At 41.8% G+C, this 20,312-nt stretch overlaps 1 protein-coding gene and 1 pseudogene across 1 annotated transcript; one reads left to right on the forward strand and one right to left on the reverse strand.

The window, feature by feature from the left end:
• Positions 1–3,986: 3,986 nt before the first annotated feature.
• On the forward strand, positions 3,987–13,419 carry LOC132369815 (olfactory receptor 51E1). Its single transcript, XM_059929500.1, has 2 exons — positions 3,987–4,027; positions 12,066–13,419. Exon 2 carries the CDS (start codon positions 12,108–12,110, stop codon positions 13,059–13,061), a length of 954 nt encoding a protein of 317 aa, XP_059785483.1. The 5' UTR covers positions 3,987–4,027; positions 12,066–12,107; the 3' UTR covers positions 13,062–13,419.
• Positions 13,420–17,488: 4,069 nt separating this feature from the next.
• LOC132369816 (olfactory receptor 51I2-like) lies at positions 17,489–18,476 on the reverse strand (annotated as a pseudogene).
• Between the last annotated feature and the right edge of the window lie 1,836 nt (positions 18,477–20,312).

The raw sequence follows: 20,312 nt of genomic DNA on the forward strand, positions 1-20,312 counted from the left end.
GAAACAAAGAAAACAATAGCAAAGATCAATAAAACTAAAAGTTGGTTCTTTGAGAAGATAAACAAAATTGATAAGCCATTAGCCAGACTCATCAAGAAAAAGAGGGAGAGGACTCAAATCAATAAAATCAGAAATGAAAAAGGAGAAGTTACAACAGACACTGCAGAAATACAAAGCATCCTAAGAGACTACTACAAGCAACTTTACGCCAATAAAATGGACAACCTGGAAGAAATGGACAAATTCTTAGAAAGGTATAACCTTCCAAGACTGAACCAGGAAGAAATAGAAAATATGAACAGACCAATCACAAGTAATGAAATTGAAACTGTGATTAAAAATCTTCCAACAAACAAAAGTCCAGGACCAGACGGCTTCACAGGTGAATTCTATCAAACATTTAGAGAAGAGCTAACACCCATCCTTCTCAAACTCTTCCAAAAAATTGCAGAGGAAGGAACACTCCCAAACTCATTCTATGAGGCCACCATCACCCTGATACCAAAACCAGACAAAGACACTACAAAAAAAGAAAATTACAGACCAATATCACTGATGAATATAGATGCAAAAATCCTCAACAAAATACTAGCAAACAGAATCCAACAACACATTAAAAGGATCATACACCACGATCAAGTGGGATTTATCCCAGGGATGCAAGGATTCTTCAATATACGCAAATCAATCAATGTGATACACCATATTAACAAATTGAAGAATAAAAACCATATGATCATCTCAATAGATGCAGAAAAAGCTTTTGACAAAATTCAACACCCATTTCTGATAAAAACTCTCCAGAAAGTGGGCATAGAGGGAACCTACCTCAACATAATAAAGGCCATATATGACAAACCCACAGCAAACATCATTCTCAATGGTGAAAAACTGAAAGCATTTCCTCTAAGATCAGGAACGAGACAAGGATGTCCACTCTCACCACTATTATTCAACATAGTTCTGGAAGTCCTAGCCACGGCAATCAGAGAAGAAAAAGAAATAAAAGGAATCCAAATTGGAAAAGAAGAAGTAAAACTGTCACTGTTTGCGGATGACATGATACTATACATAGAGAATCCTAAAACTGCCACCAGAAAACTGCTAGAGCTAATTAATGAATATGGTAAAGTTGCAGGATACAAAATTAATGCACAGAAATCTCTTGCATTCCTATACACTAATGATGAAAAATCTGAAAGAGAAATTATGGAAACACTCCCATTTACCATTGCAACAAAAAGAATAAAATACCTAGGAATAAACCTACCTAGGGAGACAAAAGACCTGTATGCAGAAAACTATAAGACACTGATGAAAGAAATTAAAGATGATACCAACAGATGGAGAGATATACCATGTTCTTGGATTGGAAGAATCAACATTGTGAAAATGAGTATACTACCCAAAGCAATCTACAGATTCAATGCAATCCCTATCAAATTACCAATGGCATTTTTTACGGAGCTAGAACAAATCATCTTAAAATTTGTATGGAGACACAAAAGACCCCGAATAGGCAAAGCAGTCTTGAGGCAAAAAAATGGAGCTGGAGGAATCAGACTCCCTGACTTCAGACTATACTACAAAGCTACAGTAATCAAGACAATATGGTACTGGCACAAAAACAGAAACATAGATCAATGGAACAAGATAGAAAGCCCAGACATTAACCCACGCACCTATGGTCAACTAATCTATGACAAAGGAGGCAAAGATATACAATGGAGAAAAGACAGTCTCTTCAATAAGTGGTGCTGGGAAAACTGGACAGCTACATGTAAAAGAATGAAATTAGAATACTCCCTAACACCATACACAAAAATAAACTCAAAATGGATTAGAGACCTAAATATAAGACTGGACACTATAAAACTCTTAGAGGAAAACATAGGAAGAACACTCTTTGACATAAATCACAGCAAGATCTTTTTTGATCCACCTCCTAGAGTAATGGAAATAAAAACAAAAATAAACAAGTGGGACCTAATGAAACTTCAAAGCTTTTGCACAGCAAAGGAAACCATAAACAAGACGAAAAGACAACCCTCAGAATGGGAGAAAATATTTGCAAATGAATCAACGGACAAAGGATTAATCTCCAAAATATATAAACAGCTCATTCAGCTCAATATCAAAGAAACAAACACCCCAATCCAAAAATGGGCAGAAGACCTAAATAGACATTTCTGCAAAGAAGACATACAGATGGCCACGAAGCACATGAAAAGATGCTCAACATCACTAATTATTAGAGAAATGCAAATCAAAACTACAATGAGGTATCACCTCACTCCTGTTAGAATGGGCATCATCAGAAAATCTACAAACAACAAATGCTGGAGAGGGTGTGGTGAAAAGGGAACCCTCTTGCACTGTTGGTGGGAATGTAAATTGATACAGCCACTATGGAGAACAATATGGAGGTTCCTTAAAAAACTAAAAATAGAATTACCATATGACCCAGCAATCCCACTACTGGGCATATACCCAGAGAAAACCGTAATTCAAAAAGACACATGCACCCGAATGTTCATTGCAGCACTATTTACAATAGCCAGGTCATGGAAGCAACCTAAATGCCCATCAACAGACGAATGGATAAAGAAGATGTGGTACATATATACAATGGAATATTACTCAGCCATAAAAAGGAACGAAATTGAGTCATTTGTTGAGACGTGGATGGATCTAGAGACTGTCATACAGAGTGAAGTAAGTCAGAAAGAGAAAAACAAATATCGTATATTAATGCATGTATGCGGAACCTAGAAAAATGGTACAGATGAGCCAGTTTGCAGGGCAGAAGTTGAGACACAGATGTAGAGAATGGACATATGGACACCAAGGGGGGAAAACTGCGGTGGGGTGGGGATGGTGGTGTGCTGAATTGGGCGAATGGGATTGACATGTATACACTGATGTGTATAAAACTGATGCCTAATAAGAACCTGCAGTATAAAAAAACAAACAAAACAAAAAAAAAATAAAAAATAAAAATAAAAAAAAAAATAAACTTGTAGTTGTGAAACTGATGAGTAAAACATAAGGAGAAACCAACTAAATTTTACTTTGTTTTATTAATATACTTTTAAAAAACATTTAAATATGCGAGGTATTTCGTTTCACATTCAAACTGTTCTCTAACTCTCTAAAATGTTCTCTCACTATTTTTGCCCTTAAGAGAGAAACAGATGGCATTAGTCTTATATGGCTGGGGTTGGAGGTAGGGGAGGGTTAAGGCAACATCCTCCTTCCTCAACAAGAAGCTCAGGAACTCAAGGCCAGGGAGTGGAAGGCAGAGGCATGGTCCCCAGGGATCCCTGTTATGCGTTAGCTAGAGACAGTCCCCAGAGCTTGGGGAACAAAGAAGATGCAGCCCTAGAGCTCTGGGGAAAGGCAGGTGGGTCCATTGGGATCCAGGCCCAGCAAGGACCCAAGCAGGCACCACCAATGGAAAGAAGGTCAGAGAAAGCTTCAGGAAGGCGATGAGTTGGCACTTAATCTTGGGGTCCCCCTGGAAGTATATCCTGCTTTTCCTCTGGTTGAGTTTGATCAGCCTGGTAAGAAACTTGGAGAAAGCTCCTCGCAAAGGCCATGGCCACACACATGAGTTTCTTCTAGCCTTTCCTCACTCATTCACCCTGTCTAACCTCACATGGGAGCTGGCAGAAATATCCCAGCTGGCACAGGGCCCATCTGGGGAGGATTCTAGAGACCCCTCTACCCACTGCCCCTCCTTCCCCATACTCCAAGCACACCTTCCCAGAACACAGAAGCCAAGAAGGACACCAGTCCCACAGTTGGCTACGAGGGGTACCTGCTGATAGACCCTCTGGCAGCACCCTGCCCCCCAGCAGGGAGAAGCCAAAGGAGGAAGGAGGTATGACAGAATAAATAAGCCTGATGTGGGAGGCTCAAAGGAGGGGGCGGAGACAGAGAGAGGGCTACTCTTCAGTGCAGCCTGCCAGACTGCTTCTGGAAGAGTCCTGGAGAAAAGGGCACACGTTCCTTCAGCGCAGTTGAGGTGAGTGCAGGAGACTGGGGGTGAGTCCGGGTGTGTGGGTTTCTTGCAGCTAGGGGTCCCTCATTAGACCTGCTGAGTGAATGAGAAACCAGGCCTGGAAGAACCAGAAGTCCAGGGGTAGGGCCGGGGATGTAAAGGAGGCCCCTGACTCAAACGACAGACAGACTTAGCGATTTCTATGTTCGTCTGGTAAAGGGAAGCATGGGTGGTGTTGGATGTTTCCTTTGCAGTTTCCAAGAAATTTTCTAGTGATCGGTTTACTGGGGTGCCCATCTAGAACCTGGAGGGAATTGGCCTAAATGAAAGTGATGGGGGCAGAGAACAGATGGGGCTGGGACTGAGCTAGAGTTTGGGGTTCAGTGTGAGAACACAGCCAGTCCCACTCAGGTCGTTAGTGTGGTCAAAGCTCACTTTGTGATCAGGGGTCAGACTATAGCTCTGTTTGGGTTGTGGGCTCTGAATGGGGTCCAGGCTCATATTGTACTTTGCATCAGGAGTCAGGCTGTGGCTGAGATTGGGACTTAGCAATCTTCCCGGGGCTCTGATCCTGACCCAGTCTGTGTCTAGGGTCAGGGTTCAGTCTTCAGCCCATTTAAAAAGTGGATTTTGTGTCCACACTGCGACTTCCCCTGCCTTGCACTCGTTTAACCTCCCACCCGCCTCCTCCCACTGAAACACTTGCAGCTTTTCAAACAGGGTGTGTTCTCTTTCTCTCTGGGTCTTTGCGTTCACCAGAATGCACTTTTGAAAACAAATTAGATCAGGTCTATTGCTTAAATTCCCCCAAGTCACTCAGAATTAAATCAAAGCTCCTTGCCATGTCCTGCAAGCCCCTACATGATCTGGCCCCTGCCCTCCTCTCTGACCTCATCTCTTACAACTCTCCTGTGCTCTTGATACTTGGGTCACCTTGACCTTCTTCCTTCTGGGAACCCCCAAAGTAGAAGACCCTTTTCTCTTGCCTCCTCTGCCTGAAACACTCTTTGCCTCGATCTTAGAATGGCTGGTGTTTTCTCATCACCCAGCTCTCAGCTCATATATCACTGCCTCAGAGAGGACTTCACTGACCCACTGTCTCAAATAAGGGTGCCCCGCCTCTGTCCTTTTCTATCCATCACTCTGTCTTATCTTCAGTGCACTTATCTTTACCTGAAATGTTCTTGCTTATTTGTTTACCTTCTGTTATGGCTCTCCTAGTGCTTGAGCTCCATGAGAGAAGTGATCTTTTCTGTTTTATCCACAGTTTTATCTCCAGTTTTGGACACATAGTAGGCGCTCAATGTGTTTTGTCATCTCACTGAATGCTGCTGTCCCCATGCCCCCAACCCTGCCTGGTTAACTGTGACTGGCCCTGCAAGTCTTGGCTCAGATGTCACCTCCTCAGGGAAGCCCTCTGAGCCTGATAACTTCGTGAGCTATTGTCTGCTTTGTTCCCGAGGCTCTTGTACTTACCCCTGTCCTAGCATTTATCACAACATGTTATGATAGCTGCATATTTGTCTTAATGTCTCCCCACCACCGGAGGGCTGAACCATGACTTGTTTACTCTGTATTTCAGTATCTCCAGCACTTAGCACGGAGTCTGGCGTAGTCGTTCAGTCAATAATTTTTGAGAAAAAAAAAAGAAATCATTGTGTCAATCAAAGTCCCAGATCAGGCTTTTCCACTGCCTGTAGGCAACACTCAGAGAAGCTCAGAAGGGCCCTGATAACTAGGTCAAACCTTGAAGGTGTGTGGGAATCTTATTGGCTCTGGTTCTACCTGGGATATGGATGAGCAGGGCCCTGGACCCCTGGAGCTTGCCTGGGGGTGATTTTGGAGGGCCAGGCGGACTTGAGTGAGGAGAGTGGGAATGGGAGCCCCACACTGCTTTTTGTGAGTCAGAAATTGCAATCTCTCATCTTTCCAATCTCCTTGTGGCCACTCTAAAAAGAATGGCCAAGGCCCTATAAGGGTTCATCTGCATTATCAAATCCAAGCAAGGTATGAGGGACAGAAGATGCAGATGATTTGGGGTGGATATGATTCTGGGGCCAGCACCCTCATGGAGTGTTAAGAGAAGGGCTCCGTCTCCATGAATTGAGTGATGAGCTCTGACCATCCTCGCCAGCCACAGCGTCACCCCTGAGGTCTGCCTTCCTTCTCTGGGCCTGGGAGTAAGAGCCAGAGGTTCCCAGGTATTCCTGGGCTTCCCTCCAAGGACATTTTCTTCCAGGTGTTCCCACAGAGGCTGGCAGGGACACCAGAGGCCCCTACCCCACTGCTCTAGGCATGGAACAGTCTGTGTGTTTAGCCACTGAACCTAAGTGGGGAGAGCTGGTCAGGTGTTCTGAGCCTTAGAGAGGCCTTCTGGACCAAATTTTGGATTCTTTGGAGATTAACATTGAAATAATCCTTAAAAACCATTGGTTTATTCAAAAGGAAACTGGGAAAGGGGCAGGGCAGTAGCTTGGCCTATTGGAAAGCACATGGATTTGATGCTGAGAGCTCTAACTAACCCTCAACATCCTTATCTGTCAAATGGGATTAATGTTACCTGCCTGACAGGTTGATGAGAGGCCTGTATTGTTTGAGAAGAAAGTACTCAGTAGAGGATAAACCTTTTTACTTTCCACTGTGGGCCCTTCCTAAGTCACAGCCAGAGGAGTTGGGGCTGAAAAGGGGAGAGCGCCCAAGTCCCAGTCCAGGAGGGTCCTCCTTACTGCCCTCTTGGTTTCCCTTCCAAGAGTCTAGCTGGGCCAGGTGTCCTACTTACCAAGCCCTTCTTCTACCCTGCCTCTTGGGCAGATTTTATTTGTTTTCAGAAGGTGCAACACAATTAAAGCCGGTTAAAGGGGAAAATGTACGGGTGTTGGAATTGAACAGTCTAGGTCAAGTATCTCTTTTGCCAGTCAACTACTAAACCCTGGGAATATTATTTAACTTCTTGGGGACTCAGTTTTTGCACCTATAATGTAGAAATGATACATAGAAGTCCTATTATGCAGAATTGCTCCTGGGTTCGATAATATTTATATAGTGTCTGGCATTTTGTAGGCATTCAGTGATTTCTGTTCTAATCATAAAAACAATAGAATCAATGCTGGCAGTGACCTCATTGTTCTTATGGGTCTGTATCCCTGACTGCTTTTCCACGCATCTCTGAGATGGAAGGCATTCAGAGAGCTCTGGGAAAGAATGTGAGGATGGGCTGGTACGGGGGCTGAGCTGGCACTGGGGGACAGAGTCCTAGAGGCTAGGGGGAAGGAATGGAGAGGACTGAAGACCTCAATGTAGATTTCTACTCTGTATCACTGGAGGCTCCTTATCCCCCATCCTCAAGAAAGGGCTAAGATGTTCTTCACAGTTCTCCAAGAAACATTCCTGAGACTTGCTAAAATAGTGTGACTTTTGAGAGAAAATCTCAAGCACAGGGCTACTCCCTGGGGGCTAAGGCAGTGCAGGCTTTCTAAAAAAGAAAAAGACCCCTTTCTTTGTTTATTTTTCCTTGATTATGTTTTGTTTTCAAAATAGAGTGATTTAGCTCCAGTTTCCTTCAGAGCTTCCAAATGTTATCTGAGTGTGTGCTATGGTTCTAATTGTTAACAGCTGCTCAGGCTGGCAGTCAGTTGGCAGGACTGTGGGAGGTTAGGGTGCTTCAGGGCTGGACAGTCTGAAGGGTGATGCTTGGGTCCTCCGGTTGGCTCCCCTCTCTATTCCTTCATTTCTCTCCTGCTGCCACCTTCTGAGGTCCATCCTGATTTGACCTCCAGTGAGAACAGCCCACTTCATGCTGTGGAGGTGCCTCCCTTCCAGGCCAGCTGAATCTCAGTGCTTCAACCTTGTGCTTCAGTGCTTCAGTATCTTCATCTCAGTGCTTAGTCTTTGCCATTGTGAGAGACTGGCTGCTAGTTAGTATGTGTGTGTGTATAAGTGTGTGCTTGGGGCGAAGCGGCAGTTAAGGTGATAGATGGAGAGGGGATAGAAAGTTTTTGGAAACTTCAGACATTTTCAGAGACCTTATTCCCCATTTTTATGGAAACATGAAAAAAAGTGCTTTGTACACTGTGATGCTGTTTTATGACATCTTTTGACATTCCTGACCTCATTAATTCTGCAGCAGCACAATGAGGTTATTAATGTCCTCTGCGTTTACTGAGACCCGAGACTCTCATTTCTAGTCCCAGGGTTCTGCTCAACACATCACTTTACCCTCCTAGGTAATAGGGTTGAATGTGCCAACCCATGACTCTTCCGCAGTATGTTTCCTAAGGCAGCACATTTTTATCCTGGGAATTGCCCAGGTTTACCTTGTCTGTCCATGTAAAATTTCTGGATGGTATTGATATCTGACCCTCTGGAGCACTAGAGCCTTTTTGCTAATGTCTCCAGTCAGGGATCCTAGGTCACTCCCTCTCTTGGGCACAGACTATGCTGCATGCCCACTTTGCATTTATTTAGAGCCAAGGCTTTGCACTTGCCCTGTTCTCCACATGCCCATTCTCATGCCCTCTGGCTTCCTGGGTAAGAAAGGTCTTTTCTGTTTGACTCTAAAGTTTCTTGTTCTGAACTTATTACCACCCTGCCCTGACCTTCCAAACAGTCTTCATTTCTTCTCAAAAATCTCTATAGTTCAGACAAATGGCAGTCTTTCTTACCCCCTTGGCTGTGCTACCCTTGTTAGACACTTATTGAGGAATTCTTCTTTTGATAAAACTCCTTTTTATTTTCAACAAACATTAACTAAACACTAATTAATCAATATGATAGGGTCCCTGACATTAAGGAATTAATAATTTAGTGGGAAATAAACATAGCAATAATTCCAGTTCAGGATGGTAAATGCATAAAAAGAGCCCTAAACAAAGTTCTTTGGGAGTACAGAGCAGGAAACATTTAATCATACCCAAGGGAAAGAGGCTTAGGAAAGTGCATAGGAAAGAGACAGTAAACCAGGATGTGGAAGATAAGATTTTGCCCAGTGAGAACTTAAGGAGGGAGATCTGGGAGGACCATGACAAAGGGAAGAGAAGTAAAAAAGACAAGCAGACACAGAGGCATGGGATCAATGCTACATTTATGAAATGGCATGTATTCCAGTGTGCCTGGAGCATAGGGACCATGGTGAAGAGTGGTGAGAGAGAAACTAGGGCCAAATGCTGAAAGACAGAGCTTTGTCCCACCCTAGTAGTTTAGTCTTTATTTCAGAATTAATTTGGAGCTTACAAAGGTATTTTTTAAACAATAAATGGTGACCTGATTTCATGTGGGTAGAAGATTATTGGGATTGTGCTGATGACAAAGTTAACACTAGGGTCATGGCCATGAGAATCAGAGTATTTAGCTCATGTGTCTGTTTAGGCCACCTTAATAGAAAAAAAGAAACACTACAGGAAAACAGTTAACAACAACAGATATAATTTTTTGCATATTTACTTTGTTCCAGGCATTGTGTTAAAAGCATTACACTCATCTCATTTAATCCTCACATTGACTTCTATTAGGCAGTGACTGTTATCCTCATTTTAACAATAAAGAAACTGAGGCTTAGAAAGATTAAATGATTTGCCCCAGGTCACACAGCTAACAAAGTTGTTGAGTGGGATTTGAACCCAGGATCGACTTCAGAGCTCATACTCTTAACATTAAGTTATACAATACTGCCTCTGGAAGACTTTGATCTTCAGACATGGAGAGTTTGATGTGCTTGAGAGACAACTCAGTGGACTCTTTTAGTGACTAGAATTATGAATCTGATCACAAAAGATAATTCAGGCCTTCCCAAGTAGATTTGGGCATCAATAGTTTATACGTAAATAATGAGTTTACTGAAGGAGATGAGATGGCCTGGGGAGAGTGTATAGAGAGAGAAGAGATCTGAGGATAAAATTCTGAGAGCATTATCCTTTAAAAGTATGCTTAAGGGTCAAGTGGAGGAGGCTGAAGACCCAGAAAGAACCAAGAACTAGTGATCAGAGAGAGATGAGGAGAAGCAGAAGGAACAAGGAGAAGTTTTAAGAAGGAGGGAACTGATCACAGTGTCTTATGCTACAGAGAGGTCAGTACAGAAGACTTAAGTGACACTGAAGACTTTGGCCTCTTAGCTGAAGTTCTTGGTTAAGTATGGCTCCTTATATCTTCTCCCTCCAGTTGTTTAAATTAAACTCTGTCACTCTCTGTTCTAAAACTCATGCTCCCAGTGTTTTCTCCTTTGTGTCTGGTCTGAGGGAACCTCTGGGTGACAGCTCAACAGTGGAACAAAGATCATCAACACATCCTGAGTCCAGTGAATGGTGTAAGCCCCTCCTGATGCTGCCCATGAGCTCTTCTGTGCATTCAACTGTTGTCTGGTAGCCCGTGCAGAAGCCCCTATCCCAGTTGTCAAGGGCCAGATCTTAAGAACCTAACCCTTCTTTTTTTCTTACCAAGATAAAATTATCTTAAATATACCCTAGCAATAAGTGTCACTATTTTCATAATGGGAAGAGGAGACAGCTATATATATATATATATATATATATATATAGAGAGAGAGAGAGAGAGAGAGAGAGAGAGAGAGAGAATACATACACATATATAGTGTGTGTAAATACAATTATATAATCTAATAAATAGTAGGAGCATGTGAATATTTGTGAATGGAAGAAAGGAAAAAAGGGAGGAAGTTAGTTAACTCTGTAATTGTTTCAACAGAGAGATATGATCTGAGAAAACTCAAATCTGACATTTCCCACCTCAGCAATCTCTACTTATATCCATCACTTTAATAGCCAGATTCAAGGATATTGGAACCCTGGTATAGGATTGATTGTTCCTTCAGTGCTTTTAATGCCATCATCTTTCAGGTTTAGTCCTCTGTGTCAATCCCACTCTCTTAAGCTTGGTGGGTCCCCTAGAAACAGAGCTTGAGGTAGAAATTCTTGTTTAAAGGATATATTGTCATGAGAAGATGAGTGAGGGAAGTAGGATAGAGCAGGGAAAGAAAATTATGTGAGGCTGTGGTCTCAACTGGAGACCAGCTTCAGCTTTGGTTCCTCAAGAAGCTCTGAAGCACACTTTACATCACAGCTTTGGTCCCACCTGAAGACAAGGAGGCTGGCCTTTTGTATCTTTGTGTCAGGCACTCATTGACTTCTGGATGTGCTCTGGTGGGGATAACATAACTTCCTGGGTGAAGTGCCTCTCATTTGATCAAGGAAAATTTTCTGTAGAAAGGGAGAACTCTGAGCCTTTAGTACTCAGCACCCACTGCAAATGGGATATAGATGCATTGGCTTGGTGAAGGGAATCTGAGTGGGACACCATTGGCATTCATTGCAGTCATTGTCCCCTTTATGATATAAACTGGGCAATCTGAGCAAGTGTAAGACTTTGGGTGGACATTTGGGCAAGAGTGAAATGTAGAGTTAGAGTTCAGGATGAAGTTAGTGTCTTTTTCTTTAATTAAATTAAGGGTTATCATAATAAAATAGGTGTTATGAAGTTTTACATTAAGTTTTAAATAACAACTAGAATTAAGTCTTAGGTTAATGTTAAAGTTAGGGTTAAGGCTAGAATGGGCGAGATCATTAGGATTAGTGATAAGGTTAGATTTCAGCATTAATCTATGTTACTAGAGTATCGCTACATTGGACTGGGCTTAGTCTTAAAGATAGTCTAATGATATAATTAGAATTACAGTGGGTATTAAGCATAGGGGAGCATAAGGTAGGATAAGGTAGAAGCTATGGGAATTTTTATCATCTAAGTCTGATGTGTACTTAGTCAATAACCTGTCCTTGGTGAACTAAAAGATTTAAAATGCTTAGAACTTTTACTTTAGTATTTCATTTGTTTTCAGAATTAACTTTAGAGGTGGGGTTAGTAAGAAAGACTGGATGAGTGCTCATTTGGGCCTTGAGTTATGAAAGATAGTTAGGTTGAGTTTAGAATAGAATCAGAGTTTGGATAGGCAATGAAGTTAGAGTTCTGGTCAGAGAATAGGACATCAGGGTGGAGGAAAAGAAAAATGGCAGTGGAATTCTGGAGGATCTGACAATGGCTTATATTTGTATTCCAGCCCCTACCTGCCTGGCAGTGGTCGCAGCTCAGCTTCTTCACTATGGTGGATCCCAGTGGCAACGAATCCAGTGCCACATACTTCATTCTAATAGGCCTTCCAGGATTGGAAGAAGCTCAGTTCTGGTTGGCCTTCCCGTTGTGCTCCCTCTACTTCATCGCCGTGCTAGGTAACTTGACAATCATCTACATTGTGCGGACGGAGCATAGCCTACACGAACCCATGTATATCTTTCTTTGCATGCTTTCTGGCCTTGATGTCCTCATCTCCACCTCATCCATGCCCAAAATGATGGCCATCTTCTGGTTCAATTCCACTACCATACAGTTTGATGCTTGTCTGCTACAGATGTTTGCCATCCACTCCCTATCTGGCATGGAGTCCACGGTGCTGCTGGCCATGGCCTTTGACCGCTATGTGGCAATCTGCCACCCACTACGCCATGCCACTGTGCTAACATTGCCTCGTGTTACCAAGATCGGCATGGCTGCTGTGGTACGGGGTGTTGCACTTATGGCACCCCTGCCTTTCTTCATCAAACATCTGCCCTTCTGCCGCTCCAATATCCTTTCCCATTCCTACTGCCTACACCAAGATGTCATGAAGCTGGCCTGTGCTGACATCCGCGTCAATGTCATCTATGGCCTCATTGTCATCATCTCTGCCATTGGCCTGGACTCACTTCTCATCTCCTTGTCATATCTGCTTATCCTCAAGACTGTGTTGGGCTTGACACATGAAGCCCAGGCAAAGGCATTTGGTACTTGTATCTCTCATGTGTGTGCTGTTTTCATATTCTATGTACCTTTCATTGGGTTGTCTATGGTGCACCGGTTTGACAAGAGGCATGACTCCCTCCTGCCTGTCATCATGGCCAACACCTATCTGCTTGTTCCTCCCGTGCTCAACCCTATTGTCTACGGAGTGAAGACAAAGGAGATCCGGCAGCGCATCCTTCGTCTTTTACATGTGACCACCCACACTTCGGATCCCTAGGTGTCAGGGATCAAACTTCTTTTTCACGGGAAGTCCTTCAATTCAGATTTTAATATCAACATTTTGGAAGACAGTATTAGGAAAAAAATTCTTAATGAAAGCACAACTGATCCTTCAAAGATGAAACTGATTGGAGAATCTCCATGTGAGTGGGGGCAGCAGAACTGTATACTCCCAATCTTTATTTTTCAATATTATTTTACCCTTTAGTTCTTTGAGGTAGTTGTGGTTGGAGGATTATTACTTCCCACTTAACAATTCAGTCCAATTGTCAAGTCCAAAAAATTCATATGGTTGCTTGCACTGATAGTTTATAGCATTCTGAGATAAGGGTGATATTTCTAAAAGACATTTACCAATGGCTTAAGCAAGGCAAAAATAAAATAAATACAAGAATATAATACAATTAGATAATATGGCTTAAAATCGTGATTTCCTCTTCAGAATCCCCTACCATTTTGGATCTTAGGAAAGGAGACATACCTGGATTTCCCTCTTCAAAATGACCACAGAGAAAAAATAATTTCTTTTCTTCTGAGTAGCAATGCATAAGAAAAGATTGAAAGTAAATTCACAAAAAGATTATATTTATCTACATTAATGAAAGATGATATACTGTATTCTGAGCATTTTCATAGACAGTGAAAATTTTTCCTTAATTTCCAATTTTCTTATCAACCTTTTGATTCAGGCAGGAATATGATTAGTTACCCCCATTGTACCAATGGGGGAACTGATGTTCAATGAGATCACACAGGCTCAAAAAAAATTGTCTTTTGATGCCCAATCCCATATTGTGAGGAGGGAATGTTAGACTAGTGGGATAGTGAGTTGGACATTCCAGAGTCTTGCATTTTCTAGGGGAGGTATTTAAGTTCCTTTCTCACTCATCCAGTACTGTATTTAGGAATTTCCTGTTAATGTTGCTGATGGCTTTAATCTCAATAGTTCCTGGCCTATTTGCCATTGTACTTGTGTAGTAGCAACAGGAGTATGTTTGGGTAATTCCCAAACAGTGGCTAGTTTGGGAAATAGTATAATTAGCAGTAGGGACATTCACTGGATATCTGGAGAGACACTACATGGAGAGATGCAGCTGAGAAAACCTAGAAGCTCATGGCAGAAAGAGCAGGGTTGGTTACAGACCAGGGAATCAAGAGCAGGAAGCATTGTGAGACTGAGTAGGGCCAGTGGCCCAGGTGGCTAGCCAGGAAACAAGGCTAAGTCAAACATAGGTCCACAGAAAGTGAATAGAGTATATAAGTGAACACCATGTATTCCCAGGGCTCTGAGCTACCCTTCAGGGAATGCCCACAGCATCAAAACTCAGAGAACAAGACCATAGGAGAGCCCAATAAAGACTGCATCCCTGATAGCTGTACTTAGCATGAGTATGGTTCCAGAGGCCCACCCAGGAGCCCTACAAGCCAAGCGCAGCACTCCCAGAAGAAGCAGAATGGGAAGGAGGGGTGTGGGCACTATAGGAGTACAGTAGGAATGAATGGGGGAGGAATGAGATCTCCATCCAAAAGAGAGGTAGGTAAGTGTAATAAGCAGGTAGTATAGTAGAGAGCATGGCACATGGCCGGCCAGACTTTTCCAGCTATAGCTAGTAGCACAGGACTACTTGGTACAGAGGATATGGAAAGAGCATATCTAATTTCTTGGACTGGAATCCAGAAGATGAGAATTGTGAGCAGTATGGAATCTGCTATGCCCAGCTGAGTGGTGGCCAGCAGAACATGGGACATAAACTAGAGTCAGTGCTGGCTTTGGTCACTTTGAACTGTTTGGAGGGCCATCCCAGTTCCTGATAGTGCCCTGACATTGAAATCGAAAGAAAGAAACAGAATGAAAGAGAGAGAAGAGAGAGAAAGAGACAGATTTTTTTTCATATTAGGAAACCAGTATATGATCACTGTAAACAAAAATCTTAGACACTCTGAAAATATAAAAGAAATAAAAATATAATAAAAACTCCAATAAACTTGTCACCTTAAAAGAAAAAAATTATTGTTGGCATTTTGGTGTTTATTCTTCCAGATTTTTAATAAGTGTTTGTGTACATGCTTCTGTATGCACATAAGATGAATGTGTGTATCTGTATTATATTGTCTGAAATCCCATTGGAGACATAGATAGGTGGATAATAAAGAGATAAATCAGACAGACACATATATTTTTCTTTTTCTGGGGATGCTGCCACTATCTTAGATTTCAAAAGGGATTCCAAGTTTATGATAGTTTATATGCTCAGGATAAAGTTTCATGGTTTTGATCCTAAATGGAGTAACCATTTGGTGGATGTAAATACAAACACACATACACACACACATACACATACACATCACCACCACCACCACCTTCTTATGTTTCTCAATAAGTACTAAATGCAAGATACAGAGACAAAACTATATCTGGTCATTTACTTCATAAATACTTACTGGGTCATCCAGAAAAGCCTGGAGTTAAGAACTAGGATAAGAGGAAAAGGCTGCCTCTTGTAGGAGATTTGGTTGGAAGTTAGGGTATGTTTAAAGACCTTCATCATATACATTTTACATGGGCATCATTTTACCTTCCCCATTTCCTTTATTTGGATATTCTCGTCTCTGGCCCCACCCTCTCAGCTATTTGGACCTTTTTGGGGCCCTAGAGAAGTCTGCATAATATGAAATTTCAGTTTGTAAGTCCCTTACTCATTTCTTTTAGGTTTTACCTAGAAATGATTCATAAACATGTCTTGTGTTCTCAATTCTGACTAGCTATTCTCTAGTCAAGATACTCCCCTGTTGCTTGGACAATTGTCAAAACCTCCACACCGGTCTCCTTGCCTTAACCATCTTTTGCATCAGTCCTAAATCCCACATAGCTTATAGGAGTTTTTCCAAGCACAACTCTGATTAACTTCCCTGCTTAAAAATCATCAGAGATCTTTTATTACTTCCCATAAAAATTCGCACTTCTCAGAATGAAAGTAGCCTCCTTTCCCCTTTTATACCTGTTCCCATCTTACTTTTCAAGTATAATATCTCTAATTTTTCCACATACCATATTATTCAGCTACTTTACTTGGTGTCTCTCATTGATTTTATGTACTTTTAAAGCCTCTGTTTCACTCTATTTCTGTTGTCTGATTTGATTTTTGCCATTTTTCTTTTTAGTAACACATTATTAAATGAAGCTGTTTATGATTTGTCAGGCCAAAAGAAGTATTCCCTCTTCAATGTTCCCGGACTTCTTGAAAGATCTTTAGAACTGGACCATTTCCAGTTCAGAAAAGTTTGAGTGAGACCTCTGAGTTGTATCTATTTAAGATAATAAGGTATCTTATATCACTCCTTTAATTACATTGAGCTAAGACTCCCTTGGATGCAATGGACATATATGTGAAGGGTCATTGCCTTCCACTATGTCTGGCCTTCTTCTTTTTTTTTTTTTTTTTTGGCCCTCTTGACATAGGCAGATCTGAACTTGGGAAAGGATTATATTATAACATTTGTTTAGGATTTCAGAGTTGATACTCATTGTTCATCTCTTAAACAAAGTACTTTCAAACTTCTTGCCCACTCCCCTGGCAACTCAGCTTTTCATCTTAGATTTGATCCAAAGGGAATGAAGCTGATGCGGAACTTGCCATTTCCCTTCCTAAGGGAGCCAACAAGGATGTAGGGCTTTTAACTCTAACAAAGTTGAAGAATGAGGGTATGGATAATCTGGAGGAGATCTGAAATGGTGTTATAGAATAGGATGCAATTGTCAGTGTCAGACTTCATCACGGAATCTGTCAAGTAAGAGGGTCTCTTGGAGAAAAGGACATTCCTGAGAGGGGTTACAAGAAGAGTTAGTACTGAGGTGGGTGGTACCATATCACATGATCAACACATTTATTTATTCACTTGTTCAATAAAACTGTATGAAAAAATTAAAAATGCCTTTTTCATGTGTTTTTTCCCTAGATTTTCCTCTTTCTTAATTCATAATTTGCCTAGAAAAACCCTATATATTTTTTCAAGATGAAATCAAAACATTCTCCCCTTTGTAGAGGTTTGTCCGATCTTCCCAGGACAGTTCTGGCAAGAATGGATTTGCAGTCCCTAGTAATCTCTTGCACTGAACTTTATTATGGTATGTATAAGTCTACAGTCTAATTGTGTATTTACATGCCTTTATCCTGGCACAAGATTGTGAGTTTCTATAAAGAAATGACCATATTTAATATATTTCTCAGTCTTTAATCCTCAGCACTGCTTCTAGTACAAAGTAAATGGTGAACATCCATTTGTATCATGAAGAAGCCTGATGGTCTTCCCACTGTATTAGCATAGACTAGGAATTTTCAGTGTTTGCTGAGGGTAGCAGGTTCCTATGAGGCTATAGAAAGTGTCTTTTATGGTACCCAGACCCTGCGATATTTCATAATTACCTCAGCCTTGGTCTTTCCCCCTCAGGACCCTGAGCATGGCCTCCCTGATGGACTTGGACTTGACACTGTAGATGATGGGGTTGAACACAGGGGGCACCAACAGGTACACATAGGCAACAAGGGCATGTACAATGGGGCGCAGGTGCCTCTCAAAACAGTGGATCATGGACATGGTGATACCTGGAATAAAGAAGACAAAGACGGCCAGGATATGGGAGACACAGGTGTTGAGGGCCCGGATGCGCTCCCTGGGAGACGCCAGCCCCAGGACCGTGGGCAGGATGAGAGTGTAGGACAGGACAATGAGCAGGGAATCTATGCCCCCAGTGGACAGTACCACATAGAACCCATAGCATATATTGATGGTGATCTCATTGCAGGCTCTTCTCATCACATCAGGCTGGAAGAAGAATGAGGGAGACAGGACGTTATTGCCAGGGCAGAAGTTTTGCGCACGGTAGCACGGGTCACAATGGCCAGCCCCATCCTGAAGATGACATTGTTTGTGAGGACAGCTGCATATCGCAGGGGGTTGGAGATGGCCACAAACTGGTCAAATGACATGGCCAGGAGCACTGAGGACTCCACCATGGAGAAAGAGTGGAGGAAGAACATTTGGACCAAGCAGGCATTGAAGCCAATGAGCTAATGGTCAAACGAGAGCACAGCCAGGGTGGTGGGCATTGTGGACAAGGTGAGGCCCACATCGGTGACCACCAGTATGGACAAGAAGTAGTACATGGGCTGGTGCAGGTAGGGGGTCCTCCTCACTGCCAAGAGGATCAGGCAGTTTCCAGTAAGGGCTGGGCTACTGTGTGCATGGAGGAGAAGGGGATGGAGATCCAGCCATGAACAGCCTCCAGCCCTGGGATGCCAATCATCAGGAAAGCAGGTGGCTGGAAGAAGGAGATGTTGCCAAAGGACCAGGAAGGGAGCATACTTGTGGGACAGATGAGGTCTCCAGAAAGATGTGATCTCTTTAATCTGGGCAGACACTTAGAGGATCCAGGATGATAGGAAAGAAAAATCTAGTAATGAATCCAAATTCTAAAAATCAATTCCATAACTGGTTGTACCATTCACCAATATGTTTAAAACCTAATAATGATAACAATTTAAATCTTCACTGACTCCCTATTATATTATATTCCATATACTATGCTAATGCATTTGCCTAGATTTTCTCATTTTATTATAAAAATCATAAATTTCATTTTAAGGCTGTTCCCTCTCATCCACAGTATTGGACCCTAAGAGTCATGTCACTATTACATAATCTTATCTATCCTGCAAAAGTTCATCATCCTTAACATTGAGCTCTGGTATGAGCTGATGAAATGAAATTTCTCTGCAGGAAACAGTGATTAGAGTTCAGAGAAACTGGTCATTGTCTACTTGTTGGCCAAATTGAGGATGTGTTATTTCCATGTGCATAGGGAGAAAAGGAGAATACCTGTTTGGAGAGAGATAAAGATAATTGAACCAGATATGCAGAAAGAGGCAAAGATGAGAGTTCCTGTAGTCCCATAGAGAGAGTGTCTGAAAGAGTGAGAAGCTCCTTTTTTTCCCCCATGGAGATGGCTTTGCACTTCCTGAAACCAGGTCTTCCTAAGGTCACATGTTTTTCTTGCTCTTGACTTTTGTATGATACATTTTTGAGTATAATAAATTGATTGCTTTCCACTTAAGCATTTTTGACTGAATTTCTGCATCTCAGAATCAACAGAGACTTTGGACAAGGCCATCTTCCCCCTCCTATTATACAGATGAGGAAACTGAGACTCAGCTCTAGTGGCTGACTTCTGAATGAACAGCTCATATATTGTAGTCCTGGATATTGAATCTGAGTCTCTCTCATTCCAAATCCAATATTCTTTTCTGTGACCTCTTCTTTAAATGAGACAAAGTATGTGAAAAGTTGTCTTTAGTGCAAAGCACCACAGACATGATTTTTGTTGTTATTGTCTAACATGTTGTATTTCTCTAAATCTTTCACTGTATATTATTCCTTTAATCTTCACGATTATCCTGTCATGTAGACCCTGAAGGGATTACTATCCCTACTTTAGGGATGATGTAACTGAGGTTCAGGGAAGAGACTGGTTTACTTTACTCCCCTGCTTAAAACCCTTCAATCATTCCCCAGTGCACTCTGATAAAATGCTTGTGATATGATGACATATGATGATAATGACCCATCATTTTTAAAAAAAATTTTTTATTGGAGTATAGTTGATTTACAATATTGTGTTAGTTTCAGGTGTACAGCAAAGTGAATCAGTTATACATATACATATATCCACTCTTTTTTTTTTTTGGATTCTTTTCCCATATAGGCTATTACAGAGTATTGAGTAGAGTTCCCTGTGCTATTAGGGTTCTTATTAGTTATCTATTTTATATACAGTAGTATGTATATGTCAGTGCCAATCTCCCAGTTTATCCCTCCCAACCCCTATCATCTTGTATCTGCCTAACTCTCCACCCTTATCATATAACGGACTACCGCTTGCTCAGTATTCTTTAACCACACTGACCTTATTTCAGTTTATTAAAAAAGCCAAGTTACTTCTTCTCTTTGGGGCTTTTCTGTTCATCCAATATCCCTCTCTTTGCTTTTCTCATGGTTGGCTCCTCAGTCTTTAGATCTTAAATATCATTTTCTCAGAGACCATTTGGGATGACCCTCACTAAGTAGGTGCCCAAAGCCACATACCCTACCCATTATCCTCACCCCACATGTTCTTAGTTTCCTTTATACCATTCTACACATTTTATAATGTTATGATTGCTTCTTTCCTTGAGATCTTTTGTTCTCTCTTGCT

This window comes from Balaenoptera ricei, chromosome 8 (assembly GCF_028023285.1).
Source record: "Balaenoptera ricei isolate mBalRic1 chromosome 8, mBalRic1.hap2, whole genome shotgun sequence".
NCBI classification, from domain to species: Eukaryota; Metazoa; Chordata; class Mammalia; order Artiodactyla; family Balaenopteridae; genus Balaenoptera; species Balaenoptera ricei.

What these genes read in the sequence shown, in the direction of transcription:
- LOC132369815 (XM_059929500.1), top strand. Translation starts at nt 12,108, where the DNA reads ATGGTGGATCCCAGTGGCAACGAATCCAGTGCCACATACTTCATTCTA.